Here is a 22,787-nt window from a genome sequence, read left to right on the forward strand (position 1 = left end):
TACCCATATAATTTATTTATTTATTTATTTTTTATTCATTTATTTATTTATTTTTTGAGACAGAGTCTCGCTCTGTCACCCAGGCTGCAGTGCAGTGGTGCGATCTTGGCTCACTGCAAGCTCCGCCTCCTGGGTTCACACCATTCTCCTGCCTCAGCCTCCCAAGTAGCTGGGACTACAGGCACCTGCCACCACGCCCGGCTAATTTTTCGTATTTTCAGTAGAGACACGATTTCACCGTGTTAGCCAGGATGATCTTGATCTCCTGACCTCATGATCCGCCTGCCTCAGCCTCCCAAAGTGTTGAGATTATAGGCGTGAGCCATCGCGCCCGGCCGCATACCTATATAATTTAAAGCACATGAATCAAGAATCAACAGGCCAGTGATGGTTACTTAATGCTTTAAAGATCATTTTATAAATCTGCATGAGAAGGTTTGTTAATAACAATGGAGACGATTTTTTCACTGGTGATGTGAGTGCTGTTCTGTATAAGCAACGACTGGAAAGAATGTTCTGCCCTTAGCCTAATGAACATACAAGCGTCCTCCAAGCCCCGCACCCTCAAGTTGGTGAAATGGTACTCCTGGTCTAGACTCCAGATTCTAGAGCCCCCTTATCCTGCACCCCTCAATTAAAGGGGGATTCCCTTGTTTGGCTGGCTCACAAGTCTGGTGGCTCTGCTGTCAGCATATCAGCACATGGCCCTTTCATGCGAGGGCTTGCTCAGTACCCAAGGACAGCGAGATGGACTTCCTTGGAACTCAAAAACAGAATTTATGACTGTTTTTGTGCCTGTACATTTGGCAGGATTTGCTTCCATTATAATATATTGCCTGGTGGCAAGGTTGTGGGAGCAGGAAGCATGTATTCCCCACCCCCTCACTCTCTACTTCTAACTACCAGAGACAAAAAGAATCTGATGTTTGCTGGATAGCCAAAGCATAAACACACATAATATAATGATAAGGCGTATAAAGAAAAGTCAAGCAGAGCAAAGGGCCAGGGATGGAGTGGATTACATAGGTTGGTTAGTTGCGATAGTTGAAAGATTCCCTGTACCAAAACCTTCACAAATAAGTGAGATATTCATCTTTATATTAGATGTAGAATGTATTCAAGAAAGAATGAATGAAACTGCCATTATAGAATACCAGATGATGATAGTGAAGAGAATTCTAGAGCTAGAAAGGCCGTGAGATACTATTTATTTCATTCTCCTCATTTAAATCTCAAATAATCCAGTCCCAGTTATGCCGAGTGGTCTCCCTGAGGTCACACAGCCAGTCAGTAAGCGATCCAAGATGACAGACCTTCGGGACTGAAGAATGGGGAGGAAACAAGAGAACTCTATCAAAACAAGGACAGTCCTAAGGGAAGGGCTTGGGTCGCTTAATTCTTGGAAAATGTTTTGATTTTAGCTCATCAAGGAAGAGACCAATCCCACTGCACTGGGTGAAGGCAGCAGCTGCCCAGGACTCTCAGGGATTGGCAGGTGTGAACAATCAGATCCTCAAATTCTTTCTGAGGTCATGTCTGAAACTGTGCATGCATAAGTGGGAAAGAAAAACGAAGTAGGTAGGCAGAGAAAGGCAGGAACATGTGGCCAAAGGACACCAGGAGACAGTCTTGCCTGGCTCTGGGAGTCTGTGCAGAGCTGGAGGATGGCCCTGAGAGCTTGGGCTGTATCTCACAAGGTGTGCGCTCCTGGCCCCGAGCTCCATGGAGGAGGGGTAAAAATGCCCTGATGGCCGGGCACGTTGGCTCACGTCTGCAATCCCAGCAACTTGGGAGGCCGAGGCCTGCAGATCACTTGAGGTCAGGAGTACGAGACCGGCCTGGCCACCATGGTGAAACCCTGTCTCTACTAAAAAAACAAAAATTAGCTGGGCGTGGTGGTGGGCGCCTGTAATCCCAGCTACTCGGGAGGCTGAGACATGAGAATCACTTGAATCTGGGAAGTAGAGGTTGCAGTGAGTGGAGATTGTGTCTTTGTAGTCCAGCCTGGGTGACAGAGTGAGACCCTGTCTCAAAAAAAAAACAAAAAACAAAAAACAAAAAGTGGCCCCTGAGCCATAAGCACACAGGAGGTGTGAGCAGGGGACTTGGCCACAGCCACATGGTGGCAGGAGAAAGTCAACACCTGGACGCAGAAAAACATGAAGGCCAAAACCTAGAACCGGAATGAGCTACAACAAGGCCTACACCGCGTGAGCTACATTTGTGACTTTTGAGAGGTTTACAACTTTCACAAAGGAGGGAGAGAAAAATAGGGACCATGATGGATGGAAAAAAAAATCCATTTCAACCTGTCATTACATATACTTTCCTTTTGAAAATTTCAAAAGATGAGGGAAAATTGACTTAGTTAGGGCATTGAGGGAAGCTCATCAGCACAGACTAAACCCAAAAAATGAAATGCATCTTCTGTTGGTGTTCTCAGTTCTACCACAAAGAGGGTTGAAAGTAATTTTGCTGGTGGCAGGGACTGGGGACGGAGAAATGAGGGAAAAGGAAGCTCCCCCACACCAATATGTTAGATAGTTGGGGCTTCCTTTCAGATTTATGGCAAGCTAGAAAATCCGTTCTATGTCTGGCTCATGTCACATTCATATTTCATGTCTGTTAGAAGAATCTCACGCCCCATCAGTTGCCTGTGATCTACATTAAATATAATAGACTCTCTACTTATCTTTGACACAGGTGAGGGGCTGACGTAGAAATTGTCAAAAGACTATACAATGACTTATATATTCAATAATGGCTCAAACTTCAATGGTCTATCTTTTGCCCTGCTCTTCATTTCTTTCCTCATAATACTTCTCAAAGCAATCTTGTCTTTCCAGCCTCACAATCAGGGACAAATTCCTGACTGCAACATTTGCTCTTCCATCCTCCCACTTCACCTCACTCATCCCTGCAGAAGCACAAGTATTCCTCGCTCCTTCAAGGCCACGTCTAAGAATTAAGAGCCTTGCAGGGAAGGGTACTGCATCGACCACTGCATCTCAATCATTGTGGCAGATGTACCAGAGCACTGGGAAGTTGGCCTTGGCAAGAATCTCAAGCTACTACTACAGAGTTGGGAAGAAGGTTTAGGATCAAGATAGAGGTGATTGGCCCAGGTGAGTGCATGAGCAGAGAGGTGCCTTCAACTTCCACTGCAGACAGTTCTGACATCTTGCCTCTACCTGAGGCGAGTTCTAGCCCCGGGCAAGTCAGTCAAATGAATGTTATTGAGAACCAGCTGCAAACGATTACTGCTCTACTGTCCTAAGCACAGAGTTTACAGGGAAGTCTAACTTGCAAAGCCTTCTCTCAATGTCACACACCATTTTTGAAGATCAAGACATCTCTTTATTACTTTGACCACTTGCTTCCAGGCTAGTTTTTTTTGTATCCCACTCTGCCAGCCTGAGTTTCTAGCTCACTGAACTCTTGTCTCCTGGCCTGGTATCCTAACTCTGGTGTCTGTTATTTCTTAGTCCAGATCTGTTACCTCTGGGTTTTCTTACCTTGATGGATTTACCCCCAGACCCCAACTCTTGCCTCTCAGACATGTTATGTCTATGGAGGACTTTGTTTTCTGTTTCCTTTGACTTGAACTATTCCAGGCCTCTCTCAGACATATTTTCAGAATCTAACCACTTTCGCACCACCTCCGTTGGCACCCTTATCTCTTGCTACAATTCTTGCAGTGGCCTTCATAAGTCAGTTCATGTCACTCATCTGCCCCAAACCCTCCATTGGATTTCATTTTACTCAGCAAGAAGACCAAAGCCCTTTTAGTGTCCACTGTGACCCCATGGCTTCTTACCCTCCACCTTGGTCATTCTGCTCCAGCCAGACAAGCTTTGCCTCTCTTCCAACTGGTCTCTCACACTCCCGCCTCAGGACCTTTGCACCTGCTGTTGCCTCTGCTGTGAATGCACTCTCCCCAGATATCTGCCTGGGTCTTTGCTCAAGTGTTACCTTTACAGTCACATCCCCCTAGACCATTCTATTTCAATTGTAACTCTCCTTACCCCAGCATTCTCTATGCCCCATGCAGCTTTATTTTTCTCTATAGCACTTAACACCATTTAATATACTACATCTACTTTACTTATCTGTTTATTGACTGTCTTCCCCAAACTATTATAGAATATAAGCTCTATTGGCTGGGAATGGTGGCTCACACCTGTAATCCCAGCACTTTGGGAGGCTGAGGTGGGAGGATTATCTGAGGTCAGGAGTTTGAGACCAGCCTGACCAACATGGAGAAACCCTGTCTCTACTAAAAAAAAATACACAATTAGCTGGGCATGGTGGTGCATGCCTGTAAGCCCAGCTACTTGGGAGGCTGAGGCGGGAGAATCACTTGAACCAGGGAAGCAGAGGCTGTGGTGAGCTGAGATCTCACCATTGCACTCCAGCCTGGGCAACAAGAGTGAAACTCTGTCATAAAAACGAAATACAAAAAATAAAAAACAAACAAACAAAAAAAGAATATAAGTTCGATCAAGGCAAAACTTTGTCTGTTTTGTTCACTGCTGTCTCCCGATGACTAGAATAGTTCCTGGCACATGATAATATTCCATAAACATTTTTTTGAATGAATTAGTGAATGACCTCTCTATCCCCAGCTCAGGTATCTTTCTGGCATCCAAGCAAAAATATTCAAATGCTGATCGGACAGCCCCAGGTTGATGTAAAAACTCAACATGTCCAAAATGGAACTTATTACCTTCTTGACCACAGCCCAGACCCACTGTCCCTCCTGTGTCCCAGCCTCAAAATGCCATCATGCTACTGCAGGTGGTTTTTAAAATTAAAAAACATAAACAAGGGCATCTGCATTCACTCAACTGCACATGCAGAAACTGGAATCATCTTTGACAACCTCTTTTCTTCCCCCTAACTTCTAATCAAGCACCAAGCTTTGTTGAATCTATCCATAAATATCTGTGAACATGTTGTGTGTTGACTTCTCCCCTTTCCAACCTACATTCTTCTAGTCCACAGCACCATCTTAAGTGTCTTAACCAGCCTCCCTGCCTTCTTTCTGGCCATTAGAGGGAGCTCTCTAAAGGCTAAGAATGATCTTGTCCTTCTCACAAAGTTCAAAATTTCCCCATCCCCATACAATAAGGCAATGTGAAAGAGTCTTCATGACTTGTTCTTTGAGTAACTCTTTTACTTCCAGAGCTTGTTAGCTGGTATTTGCTCTAACTGAAATGTTCTTTCCATCTTTTTGACTGGCTATCACCTACCAGTTCTCAATTAAATGTTACTTCTTTCAAGAAACCCTCTCTGGTGCTCTGAGCATCATGCACTTCCCACATAATAACCCTGACCACACTATATTATAACTGAAGTTTACTTGTGCTTATGAGAATAAAGACCACAACTGATTTACTCATGGTTGTATCATAGGTGCTCAAAAAAATAGTTGCTGAGTAAATAAATGAACGGTATTAAAATTCACATTGAGATGGAATAGATATACTTTTCTTATTCTTCTTGATAAGTGCAACAAAATATCCTGAACATTATATATAAAACAAACAGAACAAGACTGAAAGAGAAAAACGGCAGCACTACTAGGGAGCTTGGGGATGGGGAGTTCCCTGTGTTTGCTTTCTGCTCCATAGATTTCAGACTTGGAACTGAACAAGTTGGCAACCCAGAAATGCCAATAGGCACAGACAAAGAAAAGCCCCAACCAAAGCCTGCTCTCTCTAGCCCAAGGACCAGGAAAAGGGCAGTCTAGCAAGATAGAAAACTTTTAGATAATAACCTCTCTCCTCAGACCAAACACCAGGAAAAAATTGTAGCTCAACTGCCAGCTACATCAGCAAAGGTCTGGTGGTAGCCTAGACTTCCACCCTCGTGAACCTAACAAGACCTGTGAACACTACCATTGGGGTGGTATCAGAGAAGGGTAAGTAAGGACCTGGGACTTTCATCTCTGCTGGGTGGTAATGAGCTCCTCCTTCCCTCCCTCCCATGGTATCCATGACCAGGAAGGGAGTATAGACTCCCAACCCTCCCAGCAGTAATGAGAATGCCCACTCTTGGATGTCATTGGAGTTTAAGTGGAGTACCTGGACTTCTATCTCCACTTGGTAATAATAAGGCAATGCCTCCCCTTCTCTTGCCAGAGAGGAGTCAGAGAAAGCCAACTCAAGTAAAAGGCTTAAATAAGATCCAAATTCTCATAATATAATATGAAAATGACTGCTTCCAATCAGAAATCACTTGTCATACAAATAAACAGGAAGATTTCAAACAAAATGAAAAAAGACAATCAATAGATGGCAACACTGATACGAGAGAGATGTTAGAATTATCTGATGAATATTTTAAAGCAGCCATAAAAAGGCTTCAATGAGCAACTATGAACACACTTGAAACACATGAAATTTAGAAAGCATCACGAAAAAAATAGAAAAAATAGAAAGCTCTAGCAAAGAAGAAGAAATAAAGAAGAACTAAACGAAACTTTTAGAACTGAGAAATATGATAACCAAAATAAAAAGCTTAGTGGTTGGGCTCAACAGCAGAATGGAGGAGACAGAGGAAAGAACCAGTGAACTGGAAGACAGAACAATGGAAACCATCTAAAGTGAAGAACAGAGAAAACAGACTAAATCAGGGACCTGTGGAACGATAACAAAAGATCTAATATTTATGTTACTGGAGTTCAGGCAGAAGAGAAAAAGGGCAGCACTGAAAAAGTATTCAGATAGTTAAAGTTTATGGGAGGTCATTGTTTTGGGCTAGTCTCCTGCCCTAGGCCACTGCAGACCAGAACTAAGCAGAATGGAGTCACTTGTGCTAAGTGACACCTAATCAAATTGAACTTTGAAAAGAGCCAGTTTTCAAAAAAACAGTTGATTCCAGTCAACCCGAATGAGCATAATAAGGAAGTCTCCTCTGTTTTAGCCCTTTACAGAAAGGGACTTTGGGACTATCTGCTTTTTGTTCTCTGTATCTGCTCTCTTTAGCCCTTTTCTGCCTATGAAGCCAACTTTCTCTGCTCAGCTCATTAGAGCACTCATCCCATTTTATAGAGTGAGGTATTGCCTGCTTCTAAAATAGCAGATAAAAGTCAACTAGATCTTTACACTAAATTTGTTGTAATATTGTCTTTTGACAAAATAAATAATGGCTGAAAACCTCATAAATTTGGCAAAAACTATAAACCTACAGATTCAAGAAGCTGAGCAAACCCCAAACATAGTAAACCCAAATAAATCCATCCCAGGCAAAGAAAAAATCTGAAAAGCAACCAGAGGAATCAATAGTTTATACCTATTGGGAAAAAAATACTTAAGACTGTAGATCCCCCTCTATAAATGTGGTACCTGTTTTTAGAATTCCCACAACAGACTCAGCAGTAACCCCTCACTTGCCCCAGAGAACAATGGATCTTATCTATCTTTTAAATATTGGCTTCTCTGAATAATAGGAGAAAGCTAAATGTCATCATTGCTTTAATTTGTAATTAATTTTTACTGTTAGTGAAGCTGAGCATTTTTATATGCTAAGTGTTTGCTGACATTTCTTTATGAATTTCCAATTTATATATTCAGGTTATTAATTCATTTATGTTTCAACTCCCTCCTGCCCTCAATTTATCATTTATATGTGCCTATCATATTTTTTGCTATATAGAATTTACATTTTGTTTTACCCAGAGAATTATTTTAACCTTCTCCCTGATAGCTTCTGGTTTTGAAGTCATGCTTATAACTAGCAGCTAAGGTTTTAGGGAATGTAGATTTTTTTTTGATTTGCTGTCCAGGGGTACAGTTTCCCATCTTTTGCATAGCTAAATCCACTGAATAATAAATTGCACTTTAGTAATAATCTCCAGCCTTAAATGTATATTGTAAGTAAAGAATAAATATTTGGTCTTCATCCCCAGTTCCCAGCATAGAGCTCCTAAAACCCTTGGATAAGAGTGTCGTTTGGAGCCTGGCACAAGGGGTCATACCTATAATACCAGCTACTCCAGAGGCTGAGGCAGAAGAATTGCTTGAGGCCAGGAATTTGAAACCAGCCTGGGCAACACAGTAAGACTCCATCTCTTAAAATAAAAAAATTAAAAAAAAATTAGCCTGGCATGGTGGTGCACATCTGTAGTCCCAGCTACTTTGGAAGCTGATGTGGGAGGATTGCTTGAGCCCAGGAGTATGAGGCTGTAGTGAGCTATGATTGAGTCACTGCATTCCAGCTCTGGTGACAGATTGTAGCTCTGGGCAACAGAGGGAGACCCCATCCTTCCCCCTACTCCACCAAAAGAGTGTCTTTTGTAGGGGAATGAGATGACTCTTGGCTGAGGGGATCCTAGGTAGCTTCTGGATTGGGCTGGTTTCCAGAAAAACCAACCATATGTCCAGAGGGTTGGAATGTTCCATCCTCCTTCCACCTCTTTTTATGCCCCTTAAATCATCATGTCCCAATCATTGTGCAAGTGCTCTTTAATCTGGGGAAAAAGCTAGAATGTCACCATGCATCTGTTTATGATTGCAATTGTTATGCTCATTTTTGATACTGAGGTTTTGAAGAAGGGAGAACGTTGATGGCATTTACAGAATGGAAAAATGGTTGTTTCATTTTTTTTGGCACAGAAAAGTGCTATTCAATAAGTACATCTAGGTTTAATTCCAAAATTTCCTGCCTCTTTAGCAAAGGATCTAGGTAGGATAACTTATAAAAGACACAATATTAATAAAATGGGCATAAGAGGGGGCAAATCAAGATAAGGAAGAGTGCAACAAGTATCCGGATCATGCAGATTTAGCAGAGGCACAGGCTCTCTGCTTCCTGATTGCACAACAGAGAAGGAAATGTGAAGCATTACACAATTTTTATCATATGAAGTGAGGACACATAACAGCTTCTCAAAGCGTGGGTGGAAGAATACAAAATGATTCCTAGAACCCACCCTGAGATGTTCAGTCTTCATGGTGGACTCTGAGTAGAAGAAGATGTGTCCTATAATGAACAATGTCCTCATTAGTGTTCTCATAGTAGATGCAAATGTAATCCTAATAGAGATTGAATGTGTGCCCCACCCAAATCTCATGTTGGAATGTAATCCCCAATGTCAGAGATGGGGTCTGGTGGGAGATGATTGAATTATGGGGGCAGATTTCTCATGAACGGTTTAGCACTATGCCCTTGGTACTGTCCTTGCAATGGTGAGTGAGTTCCTGTGAGATATAGTCGTTTGAAAGTGTGTGGCACCTCCCCTCAAGCTCTCTTGCTCCTGCTCTCTACGAGTGATGTGCCTGCTCCTCCTTTACATTCTGCCTGATTGGAGGCTTCCTGAGACCTCCCCAGAAGCAGATGCCACTACGCTTCCTATGCTTCCTGTACAGTCTGCAGAACCATGAGCCAATTAAACCTCTTTTCCTATAAATTGCCCAGTCTTGGGTATTTCTTTATAGGAATGCAAGAACAAACCAATACAAATCCCTAGTAAAATCAAAGGTATAATATTAGAGGTATAAGTCTGTAATGTGGTTGATAAACATGGCTTGCAAGTGTTATAACTTTCATAGCACTTAGAATATACCTTAAATTATGTTGCCCAAAGATAATTTTGACTGGCATTTTGGCAGGAGTTGGTCGTTCGATGGCTCAAAAGGGGCCTGGACTCATTGTTCCATTCTGATCTTTAAGGCCAGATTCTAGAAACTGGGCAGGAAGTTGGCAGTGCTAACATTCTATGATGAAAATTACAGTTCTGCTATGGTTTGAATGTTTGCACACCTCCAAAATTCAAGCTGAAACTTAATTCCCCATTGCAACAGTATTAAGAGAGGGGGTCCTTTAGGAGGTGATTAGGTCATGATGGCTTCTCACTGGTGAATGGAATTAAGGCCCTTATAAAAGAGGCTTCACACAGTGTTTGGCCCTTCTTGCTCTTCTGCCATCCACCATGTGAGGACACAGTGTTCATCCCCTCTGAAGGACTCAGCAACATCTGGAAGGAGAGAGTAACTCTCACCCGACACCAAACCTGCCTTGATCTTGAACTTGCCAGTCTCCAGAACTGTGAGAAAATGAATTTCTCTTCTTTATAAACTACTTAGTCTCAAGTACTTTCTTAGAGCAACACAAAAGAATGAAGTAAAACACAGCCTCTAGCCAGAATTTTTATGTCCTATTCCTGTATTCTTGTATTCTATCCTGCCTCCATGGGGAGAGGAGGCTATAGAGTATCTCAACACAAACCGGTTGGGATTTTCCTCTAATAGCTAAGCTAGAGATCAGTGGAGACCTCCTAATGCAACCCAGAGAAACATGGAAAAGGTGGAAGAGGTTTTAGCCTGAAACATGTTCAGATACCCACTAATTAGCTCATACTAGCGAATTTACCATGGCCATGGCCACGCTGCTCTGGAGCACAAGTCATCTTCTAGATCACCAAAGGAAATGACTTCCTGTGATTATCTGATGACATCTACTTAAGTGCTGGAGAATGTCTGCCAGCAACAGCATGACCGCAGCGAGAATGCACCCGGCAGACCTTCGCGTTATCGTGCTGGTGTGCACAGAGGTGTTTTCCCACATGCTGCTCCCAGACAATGACTGGACGTGACAGGACTATTACTGCAGGCTGCTTCCTGGGTCACACAGGACTCCCCTGAGGCTGATGTTGTCATGACCCCTGGGTCTCCAACAGCCTTGCCAAACCTTCCTTAGATTACTGGATAGTCTGGGAGGTTCCACCCAAATGCTCCTTCCTCCCTCCTTCACTTAGGCTTAGAGTTGCATTGCAGCTCTCCCATACTTCACTCCCTCCCTCTCCATCTTCTCTCACACAGTCATTTCCTCTAATAACATTTTTGCATGTTTAATCCCATCCTGGCATCTGCTTCATGGAGGACCTGAATTTGTTTTTATTTCAATTGATATTTAACCTTTCTGACAACAGAAACACGGTAGGTCTGTGCTTCTCACAAGAAGGACCTGACCAATTTCAATGTATGAGGGTTTTTTTTTAAGCCAAATTTCTGTACTAGGTGAATATTCATCCTTCTATTCCTTATGACAGAGGGATAAGCAGCTGATTCACCTAAAACAGTATCACACTCTTACAGTATACAAGAAAAAGGAAGGAGGTTATAACCTAGCCTTGCTTTAACATTGAGGGGGTTATTTTATTTTATTATTTATTGTTTGAGACAGGTTCTCTCTGCTACCCAGGCTGGAGTGCAGTGGCACAATCATGGCTCACTGCAGCCTCTACCTCCTGGGCTCAAGCAATTGAGGGGTTCATTTTAAATGTATAGTGTAATCCACATCTAAGCCCTGTTTGCAGAATGAGAGGTTGATGAAAGAAAGCTCAATGAAAGCTGCAGAGTCTTAATCTTGCTTTTGGCAGCACCAGCCCTGGCATCCACCTCGGGACCTCGTTCACAAAGACAGAGAATTAACATTTGTTGAATGAACGAAGGCGATGCCGTACAAGGATTGTATGGTTCCTTTCAGAGCCGAAACATTTAATAGGTGGGTCACTGAGGGTCTGAACTAGAATATTTGATAAGCAGACATCCAGGGTTGAGAGTCAGATGTTCTGCAGAGAGATGGATGGAAGGGTGCCTACAGGGTTCTGCAAGCTCAGTAATAGATGTTGTTGAAGAAGAAATATAAGTCAGAGTCAGGACGGGCCACACAGAGAATGCACCTCTTTGGGGTCAGTAAAAAAAGGGAAGGAGCCCAGAGGAAGCACTCAAGATCAGTTGCAAATTGATATCCCAAATGTTTTGGCATAGTTCTAGGAAAAAACTCTCCTACATTTCAAAGTCCAGATAATACTGACTCCACCCTCTGACACAGAGGACGTCTTTGGCAACAGAGCACAGGAGTGGTACATGAAGGCAAAGGCCATTTGTCTTAGCTCATGTCAAATGGTAAAGCAAAGCTTCTTTTATTTTAATTTAGCTATTCAAGCTGCTGAAGCTATGCCCCAAAGCCCTAGCCCTTTCTTCTGACATGAGACACAGAGTCTCTGTGTTTCCATATTGGGAGCAATTTTTTTTTTTTTTTTTTTGAGACGGATTCTCGCTCTTGTTGCCCAGGCTGGAGTGCAGTGGCACGAACTTGGCTCACTGCAACCTCCGCCTCCCAGGTTCAAGCGATTCTCGTGTCTTAGCCTCCCGAGTAGCTGGGATTACAGGCACCCGCCACCATGCCTGGCTAAGTTTTTTGTATTTTTAGTAGAGACAGGTTTTCACCAACTTGGTCAGGCTGGTCTCGAACTCCAGACCTCAGGTGATCTGCCTGCCTTGGCCTCCCAAAGTGCTGGGATTACATGCATGAGCCACCACACCCAGCACAATTGTTTTTTATAACTAGAAATGTGTTGGGCTTTCCTCCAACAAACCAGGAAGGTCAAGAGATATGTTCTAGAGACCTCTTTGTGGTTGCTTAATGCAGAGCTCATGCAGATACATCTGCAAACCTAAGGAAACGACCCTCTAAGGACTGGTTAGCCACTTAAAATGTGGGCCAAGATAGGCTATTAAATTCTAATCCTCACTGCTTCATTACAGCTTCCTCATATTGTTAGCCTACAAACTAAGTTAAGGACACACTTAAATTCCTTCACTGGCTTCATTGCCCTATTAATTCCTGCTAGTACATATATTCCCCTATATTTTCTTTTCTAAAAGATATGAGTGGAACCTACAACTTTGTGAAGCCAGATATTTTTGGATTTTTACTTTCCTGGGGAAGTGACAGTTTGTCTTTTTTTTTTTTTTTTTTTTTTTGGGATGGAGTCTCACTCTGTTGCCCAGGCTGGAGTAAAGTGGTATGATCTTGGCTCACCACAACCTCCACCTCCCGGGTTCAAGTGATTCTCCTGCCTCAGCCTCCTGAGTAACTGGGATTACAGGCACCTGGCACCACGCTTGGCTAATTTTTGTATTTTTAGTAGAGACGAGGCTTCACCATGTTGGCCAGGCTGGTCTCGAACTCCTCACCACAGGTGATCCACCTGCCTTGGCCTCCCAAAGTACTGGAATTACAGGTGTAACCCACCATGCCCAGCCAGTTTGCGTTCTTTTAAAATAATTTTTCAGTGGTCTTACAGGGCTTAGAGTGCCTCTTACTAGAGGCCCATTTCAACATACCTCCGGTCTGTGGGGTACAGTTCCACAGTGACCACGTCAAGAGAGTTCCAAGCCGAGATGGTCAATCCATTGTACAGACACAGCATGCCTATCATCATGGATTCACTGGTGCCAAACCAAAGGAAGAAACAGCTGATGCCCGAAAGCACCATAGAGCCACCTGCCAACAATGCAGACAAAAGGCTGGAATGTTTCCCGTCATCTTAGTAAAGCAAGAACCCTTGGGTCCTTGCGGTTGCTCAAGAAAACTGAATTCTAAGTGGAAGCTGCAGGATGGGCTCCATAAAGCTCAAGAACTGGTGCGTTCACCTGAATGAAAGGCCCTAACTGCCTCTCAACACAGAAAGTACGAAATGCATATCATCTTTTACTCAGCTACTTAAGTGGGAAAATACACATTTTACACATAATTAGCTTTTCAGTCTGTTAACTCATGGAAACCACTCAAATGAAATGTAATTAGACATAATTTTCACTATAATTTAGTCCTAATGTGAGGTCTAAGGGATTTCTCCTCATTGGATGCAAATCCCTAATAGATGGGAGTAAGGGGAAACAGGGTCCCTCTGGATTGCAGGGGCAGCTCTTTCATTTGACATGAAACTGAGTACCTACCTAGCATTGTTAAGCGCCCAATTCTGTCCATCAGCAGAGCAGACACGATGTTCCCTGGCAATACTGCCAATGTCCCCAGAAAGTTGACAAAATAAATCCAGTAGGCACTATAGTCATCATCAAAGGTAATCTGACATCCCGTCTTGTTGTGAAAAAATGAGCAGTTTTTAAATTCACTGTCAATGAATTTATATGGCTCAAAATCTGTAGAAACAACAACAAAGAGAATTCATTAAGTTCTTATCAGGCATGCACCAGTATAAGAAAGCCTATTGAGAATTCAGAGACGAATCACAGTATTGTAAATTCCTTGAGGGCTTTCAGGCCTGTGCTGGCTGGACTTTTTGTGTCTTCTGGCCAAAGCATAGGATCTAGTCTGGGTCTTCACATTATAAAGTAGCTGAATGATGAGATACCTTTGTTGAATAAAGGAATAAATTAAATTAAGGGGTCCAGTTATCTTTTTGTTTCCTATGGTTGGCCATTGCTAATTATATTACTTGCTTACTCCTTTACAATATTACTTTGTCCTAATTGTCATGTTATATAAAGACTATCACTATAGTACTAATAGTGTCCACACTACAATTTATAAAAACAATTTGTTTCAAAATGTGCATGGGCTGGGTATGGTACCTCACGCCTGTAATCCCAGTGCTTTGGGAGGCTGAGGCAGGAGGATTGCTTGAGGCAGGAGTTCAAGACTAGCTTGGACAACATAGTGAGACACCACCTCTACAATAATAATAATAATAATAATAATAATAATTTTTTATTTGAGGCTGCAGTGAGCTGTGATTGCACCACTGTACTCCAGCCTGGATGACAGAGCAAGACCCTGTCTCTAAGGAAAAAAAAGTACAAGAGTCAGCCTATTGTTGCCATTTTATGAGACTCTAAGGCACAAGAAGGAACAAGTCTTTCCTGAGGCTGAATTTATAATTTAAAGTCTATGTGCATGAATCTACCGAGGAACAAGAGTCAGCCTCATCTGAAGGTCACAAGCATTCATTACTAATCTTTTCTTGAATTTGAAACCATCCAACAAGAGTTGCAGATGGTGGTGGTTTCTGCTAAAAGGCTGTGAGAATCGAAACTATCTTCCTTGCTGATCAAGATCTGACAAAATGTTGGTCTTCTGAGGTTTAATGGGTTAGAAGACAGGTAGATAGCATTGCTCAAAAAACAAAAAACAGAAAGACACCTGACCCTGTTCTTCTTTGGAGCTAGGCAGAGCTGACTCTTGTCTGAGCACTAAGAAGGCAGGTCTGGCAACAGGGCAAATGCTAATGCTCCTTCCAATGCCAGGCTGTTATGCTGGATGCATTTTACAGGACACACAGACCAATGTTTGGGAGTGGGAAAGTGGAAAGCACAGGCTTTGAAATCAAATAAATCTGGGTTCAAACATCTGTTAGTAGTAGTTTTGACACTGTGGACAAATTACTTAATTTTCCTAAGCCTCAGCTACTGTGAAAACTAAATGAGATAATGTATGTCTAATGACCTAGAGTAGAAAACGGTATATAGGCGCTCAATCAATGCTTGTTTGCCTTCCTTTTCCCCCACCCCCAGGGAGTTTAAAATACCCCGTTACATGGATTTGGCTAAAAATATATCTGAATGTAGCCACTTGTTGTCTATCTCTGTTGGCTATAGAGTTGAGGCATTTAAACAAACATCAGATTTTGAACCCAGGATTGTCAAAACAAATAAACTAGAGGTTAGGTCTTCGCTTTAAAAATTTATTCATCAAAGGATTTTTTTGTTGTTGTTGTTGTTGCCAACTTTTGAACTGTGGCAAGCTCCATTTGCACTAAATCTGACAAAGACAAACAATATGAGCCAACCTTTGATCCAACCTGATTTAGATAACTTGTTCCATTTATTCTTTAATATCCACTTCCCGCATAAGCCTCCATCCACATTATTACAGGGTTATCACAGTGGGCCCTTTGACGAGGCCTCAGGTAGAGGCAGTACTAAGCAGCACACTTACCTGTGTTGTCAAAAACAGTATCAATAAATGTGCAGTTCTTGAAGTAGGTGTTGAGTGAAGTCACATCTTCAAAGGTGCAGGACTTAAAAACAGAGTCTTTGAAAGTTACAGATTTGAACTTGACCCCTATGAATCTGCCCAACACACAGAAAAATTCATATCAATGACTGTGTCCATCAAAGTTCAAAGCTAAGTCAAACAGTTTTAGAGATGGAATGCCCCACTGTCTTAATTATAAAGAACACAGACTTCTGGATTTTCTTAGCTCTCTGCTTTTTCCCCTTTTCCTTATCCAGGCTGACCTTTGCCTATCTTGTTGCTTACCAATAAAGAGATGACACTCCTAACTTCCCTTAGCTTTTTGCAATGTTGGTAAAATGTTTTGTGGGGTATGCAACTGAAGATACTTTGGGGATTACCTGGGGCTGTTCTTTAGGTTTTAATCCTATTGTCTCTTCACATATATCTTTATTTGAATATTCTCTATTTGGGGTTAATGCCTCTAACTTAAGGATGTCCTCCTACCCGATCCTTTAATAAAATTATTTTTCCCTAGCTGAAAATCCAGTCTTCTTCATTCTAGTGTAGGGATCTCCAATTATCCCAAAGAGAGAGCATGAGAATTCTGTTTCATTTATATGAAGAATAACTGACTTGGGGTTGAAGAAACTCATAGGTGACACTCATTTCCAGGATAATTTTTCTTCTTACAGCCAACAGATGGTCCCTTCAACCAAACAGAATTATGAGAACTCTGCTTATTTTTGGAAACATGAAGAATGATGAAACCTGTTCAGGTACATTTTTGGGTGTTATAAGGGGGAATTCTACGTGGTAAAGATGGTAACAGTCATAATGATCATAACATCTTAGAAGAGTCCATGATTCAGGCCTTATCAGCATTGATAAGGACTCCCAGCAGACACAGATAAATATTCATTAATGTGTCTTGGTACTTTTTAAAGAGACTATGAATGTACACTTAGCCAGTCACTGAGAGGAAAATGCTTGTTCTCCTGGGGAAGGAGTTATTATGTCAATACCAATCTTATTAGGGGCAGAAAGGGACTGATCCAGTCACTGAGAGGATAATGCTTGTTCTCCTGGGGAAGGAGTTATTATGTCAATACCCCTCTTATTAGGGGCAGAAAGGGACTGATCCTTCTAGGTAAGTAGGTTGATTTAAAAGCAATTTACTAACTATTGAGTACTTTCAAAATTACTTTCTCCCTAATACCCAATTACGTGTGTTGGTTCACAATGCACTGTGGCCTCACAGACCAATCAGCTTAAAAAAAAATCATTGCCCATGGTACATTACCTGGAAAAAATAATAACGATCTTGTTTCAATCCCCACTCCAGGGACCCAGAGTAAAAACATCTAAATGCACCAAAAGAGGCTAAATAATGGCATAGCTTTAAAAAGTTATCAATTTTTCTGTCATGGAACTGAATTTGGAAAAGGGAATGAATCAGTTTTATTTTTTGAATGGATAATTCAGAGAGGACACACGATGCACAATTCGAAAGGTTGAATGCAGAAAAAGTCAGTCTTTACCCATCCATCCCCAGGCCACAAGTTCCTCTGCCCAGAATAACCATTGTTGTCAGTTTCTTGTGTGCTCTTCCAGGAGCATTCTGTGTCTAAAGTACACCTGCTTTATCTCCTTCTAGTCTACCTTGGAGGTTATTCCATATTAGTACATAAAGAGTTGCCATTTTATGATGCTGAATAAAAAAGCTATTTTTAAAGAAATGAATCTGTTAATGGTATTTCAAATTTTCCTGAAGGAGAAAAAAATTGTTTCTATCATCTTTTAAAATAAATGTGTAACATATGTGTTTTACAAAAATTGTAATACTATTAAAATTAGTAATCATTATATTGCTAATGTAAAAAAGTTCTAAGCAGTGACCGAATATCCAGTTTAGAACTTTAACATATATTACTAAAAATATGACTGTCAGAGACACAAACATATATTAGAAATTTCTAATGGAGTAACAATACTTTTGAAAGTCAGTTTTCACGCTGGCATCACAGAGGACTTGACGCTAAGCTTTCTGTGAAATGTAAGTGCAGATTCAAGTCAGTATTTTATGTGGGACAGTGAAGGTGATCCTACTTGGCTTGGATTATGATTAGTTCCTTCATTGAATTGCTAATTTGAACAATTACCTCCTAGTTAGTAACCCTCTTTTCCATTACACAGATCATAAGTATCCCACTGATTTCTTTTTCATCTTTCTGAACTGGTTTTTGCTCTGGGGAACTTTGATTATTTTAGAGTTTTACTTTTATCACTTTTGAAATTGGGACAATTTCCTAAGAATGATGCAAACTATCATGAACTTACACTGGCAATTATTTGTTCAGGCAACAAAAATACTTGGATATAAACAAGTACTTGGTCTACTCTTTTCCCTGTCTAAAAGAATGACCCAGGACCACCTCCCTGAGTCAGTTCTCTCTTGTCATCAAGAAATATTTCAAATCCCATAAAGGAGACCCTTCCATCTTTCAAAGCCCTTTACTTCGGGGAATGATTCCTATTCTCTAATTGAAACTCTTCCTGATGCAATTTGATCTCAATTTTGGATTCAGCATATTGAGAAGGGTGAATTCTGAAAAGTGGCTTTGTTTCTCAGGAATAGAAGACTCATATAATTACATTTCAGGTTTCTTCTGTGAATTAAATAATCCTATAGCCTGTCTTATTTTCCCATACTCTTCACTCTTTTCTTCCTTCCATTATTTTTGTCGCTCTCCAACATTGCTCTAAATTTTCTTTCCACACCAGTCAAGTCCACTACTTAATAAATATGAAGCACCTTAGCTGCAAAAATAGTTTTAAGTGAAATAATGGATACACTTGTACCTTTTATTTAAAGCCTGTTTGGAAGTATTGAAATTCACCATGAAAATGACTAAATGTACAAACTAAAACAAACAAACAAACAAAAACTATGCCTGTTTCAGTGCAGGGAAGGCTAAGAAGAAATGCTTTTGTGGATAGGTAGCAAATTAAATTATTTCAAGTTTCTAGACCTGCCATTGTCGTATTCCATTCCAGTATGAATCTGATTTTCCATTGTAAAGTTAATACTGAAATTTGCATATTTATCTCTCTGCACATTTCTGGTTAGCAATGCATATTCATCGGACTGCAGATGTTTAATGACATCAGGAAACCAAACAGATAATCCATAGTACCTGTGAAGACAAAGAAATGTGAGTTTGTAAAGGCGCTAGCATGCCAGAGGCAATGAGCACCTCCCTGGTGTTTTCACAGTGGTAATAGTTCCTGGAGAATGGCTGGCTCCCTATAATATTATGAGTAATTCGTCATACAGCAATCCACGTGTCCCTCTCCCCCAACATTAATCTGCAAAAATCAAGCTTGAGAGATGGCCTACGGTTAGCCGGAGAACCCCAGGTATGTAATTCCTAAACCCTTCCTTTGGGAAGAGACAAGCAGAAAGCATCCCATCCTATGCTCATACATGGTGCCCGGTCTGAATATGTCCTTCCAAAACTCATGTGTTGGAACTAAAACCCCAATATAAAAGTATTAGAGGTGCGGGCTTTAGGAGGTGATTAAGTTATGAGGGCAGAGACCTCATGAATGAGATTAATGTCCTTATAAAAAGAGGTGCGAGGGTGCTGCCTCCCTCACTTTTCCCCTTCCATCCCTTCTACCACATGAGGACACAGTATTTGTCCCCTCTTGAGGACTCAGCGACAAGCTGCCATCTTGGAAGCAGAGACTATGCCTTACTGCACACTGAATCTGCCAGCAGCTTGATCTTGGACTTCCAGCCTTCAGGACTGTGAAACATAAAATGTCTATTATTTACAAATTACCTGGTGTGGTATTTTGCTATAGTGGCAGAAATGGAGTAAGACACCTGGCATCCTGGCCCCAATATCTTTCTCATCATTCCAGGCTGCTCTGAGAAACTCTCCCTCCTAGTCTGGTGGTACAAACTCCTGGGATCCAAGCATGGTGAGAGCTCTTAAAGAATGACCTCTTTTGCTAATAGGGAATCTTTCTTGGTTGCTACACTGCTGTGATACTGTTATCCTGGGGGTAGAGTGCCAGTTCCCAAGGTAGTTCGAGGCTGTGAAAAGGACATTCGTGTTATTCTCAGAGATTCCAAGTTATTTCCCCTTTCTGCCTCTTGACCTCTAATGTGTTATTCTAACAGCTGTGTCATGCTGCTGTGCTGTTCAATACAGAAGCCACCAACCACGTGTGCCTACCAAGCAGTTGAGATGTGGCTAGTTCAAACTAACATATACTATAAATACAAAATACCACAGGATTTTGAAGACTTACGGAAAAAAGAATGTAAAAATATTTGCTAATAATTTTTATACTGATCATAGGTTGAAATGATGGTGGCTCACGCCTGTAATCCCAACACTTTGGGAGGCCAAGGCAGGCGGATCACGAGGTCAGGAGATCGAGACCAGCCTGGTCAATATGGTGAAACCCTACCTCTACCAAAAATACAAAAATTAGCCAGGCGTGGTGGTGCACACCTGTAATCCCAGCTTCTCAGGAATTTGAGGCAGGAGAATCGCTTGAACCAGGGTGTCGGAGGTTGCAGTGAGCTGAGCTCGAGCCAATGCACTCCAGCCTGGCGACGGAGTGAGACTCCGTCTAAAAAAAAAAAAAAAAAAGGAAAGAGAGAATGAATGAAACAAAATGTAGTATTAAAATTAATTTTATCTATTTCTTTTTACTTTGTGTGTGTGTGTGTGTGTGTGTGTGGCTACCAGAAAATCTGAAATGAACATCTGTGGTTCACATGATATCTCTATTGTACAGTGCTACTCTGAAGTAGTACCTCCCAAGGTAAGGTCCCCCGGACCAGCAGGATCATCATCCCCCACAAACCCAGGTTCCAGTGAAACCTGATGAATTAAAAACTCTGGCAGGGGAGTCCTCTAGGGATTCTTCTGATGCACATTCAAGTTTGAGAACCACTGCTCTAGTTTATCCCCAGTGACAAAGAGACACAGGGAAAGAAGTGGGAATGGACATAGCCTTTGCAGGAGGACAGGCTGGGTTTGAATCCTGGTCTTGTTGCTTACTAGCTGCCTAAACCTGGGCCAGTTATCTAACCCTCAGTTGCCCATCTCTACTATTGGAATGACGGGAGTATCCACCTTCCTGGGTGGTTGCTCAGTTTAAATGGGATGTCAAATATCTAGCACATAGAAAGTGCTCAGAAGACAGTATGGGTCATTTTTATCATCATTGTCATTAGGATTCCAAAAACATCTGTGCCTCAGGATTTCCACCCCTTTCCTTCATAGTAATGACTGTGGGGGTGTGAGGGTAGTTATTGAGGAAGAAATGACTTAGGGGTACAACATTTATGGCATTGTTCTCTAGTCACATACAAACCTTGAAATGGCAACAATGAGGAGGGCACATTACTAGAATGTCTGTCATCAACGATGTTGGAGGGCTTTCGGTTAATTTGTCATTTATTTAGCAAACATTTACTGAACATGCACTAAATACTAGGCACTATTAATGTGCCAGGGATATAGCAGTAAAATAAATCATAAAGCTTTAAATATGATCAATAATGAATTAGTAAACAAAATAAACAAACCAGATAATGATGATTACTCTTTACACCTTGACAGCAGGACTTCCTTCTTGCTTATCTTTGTCTTCTTTGTCCTTAACCCCTTGCTTAGGTACAGAGTAAGCACTTAATATAGGTTAATTTTCAGCCTTCCCTTCCTTCAGAGATTAATGGATTTTCTAGAGCTTAGGTGGGAATTACTTTACATATTCTAAGTCAACCCTCTTAATATAGAAATGAGGAACTGAGACTAAGCAATGTCTGCAAATCACAAGCTAGCCAAACCACCCAGCAGAATGGGCTGCTAGGTCTCCTGACCCCCAGCTTCCTTCTTTCTCCATATTCCACCTCCTCCAGCACTGAGAAAGAGTGGTCATCTTTGATCACTTGCCTGGTTTGATTTAGGGATGTTAAGAGATGAAACTTGCAAGATAAATGTTAGGCTCTATAAGGTACTGAGATCCTGCTGACCTGAAAGTGTAGGGTATTATCTAATTCTTCTTTTCTAAACAGCAAATTAGGCAACAAGAGAGTTGTACACATTCTAAAGTGAATATGTCAGCGATTAGCAAATAAAATCTGGATATTTTCCCCCTATTTCCTCTTTTCTTAGAACACATATATGGTAGTTTTATTCATTTGGCAACAACTATTTATTGAGCTGCTATTGTGTGCCAGGAATATACATTAGTGAATGAGACATAAACGAAATTATTATTATTTTTTTTAGAGATGGGGTCTTGGTATGTTGTCCAGGCTAGAGGGCAGTGGCTATTCACAGGTGTGATTATAACACACTTAAGCTTCCAACTCCTGGGCTCAAGCAATCCTTCACCTCAGTTTCCAGAATAGCTTGGAATATAGGTGCATGGCATCACACTCAGCTTTGAACAAGGCAGTTAAAAACCCCTGTCCTCATGGAACTTCCAGAGAGGGAAGCCAGAACTTTACTCTTTATACAGAATAAAGGAGCATTTTGCATATTAGAAGGTAGAAAGTGCTGTGGGGTAAAGTAGAGCTGAGAAGGGGATAGGGAGTGTGGAGGGGCTGCAATTTTTTTAAAAGAGAGGATGACATCACTGAGAAGGTAACATATAGGAAAGAGTTGAAGAGGGTAAAGAAATGAACTGGGCAGATGTCTGGAGGGGAAAGCAACTCAGGCAGAGGAACACTGCAAAGGCCCGAGATGGGAACTGTTCTAGAATGTTCAAAGAAGAGCAGAGAGGCTGGTATGGCTGGGACTGGGCAAAGGAGGACACGACAGAGAAGTCATGGGGCAAATCATCCAGGGCCTTACTGGATTTTGCAGATACAATTGGTTTTGCTACCTTGGCTTTATGACAAAACAAATAAAATAACTGGCTTATAACAACCACAACTCTCAGCGAACCTAAAACAATTTATTCCTTAGCAGGTTAACAGCATCAAG

At 41.5% G+C, this 22,787-nt stretch overlaps 1 protein-coding gene across 1 annotated transcript in view; it reads right to left on the reverse strand.

Annotated features, from left to right (window-relative positions):
* The window catches only part of SV2C (synaptic vesicle glycoprotein 2C), a 252,207-nt gene that overhangs the window by 20,311 nt on the left and 209,109 nt on the right, over window positions 1-22,787 (reverse strand). The window contains exons 9-12 of the mRNA XM_007975799.3: window positions 18,801-18,965; window positions 15,751-15,884; window positions 13,752-13,955; window positions 13,137-13,296 (exon numbers count right to left, since the gene is read on the reverse strand). Coding sequence (XP_007973990.3) covers window positions 13,137-13,296; window positions 13,752-13,955; window positions 15,751-15,884; window positions 18,801-18,965 — 663 coding nt within the window. The remainder of the gene's footprint in view (window positions 1-13,136; window positions 13,297-13,751; window positions 13,956-15,750; window positions 15,885-18,800; window positions 18,966-22,787) is intronic.

This window comes from Chlorocebus sabaeus, chromosome 4, assembly GCF_047675955.1.
Source record: "Chlorocebus sabaeus isolate Y175 chromosome 4, mChlSab1.0.hap1, whole genome shotgun sequence".
In the NCBI taxonomy this organism is placed as follows: Eukaryota; Metazoa; Chordata; class Mammalia; order Primates; family Cercopithecidae; genus Chlorocebus; species Chlorocebus sabaeus.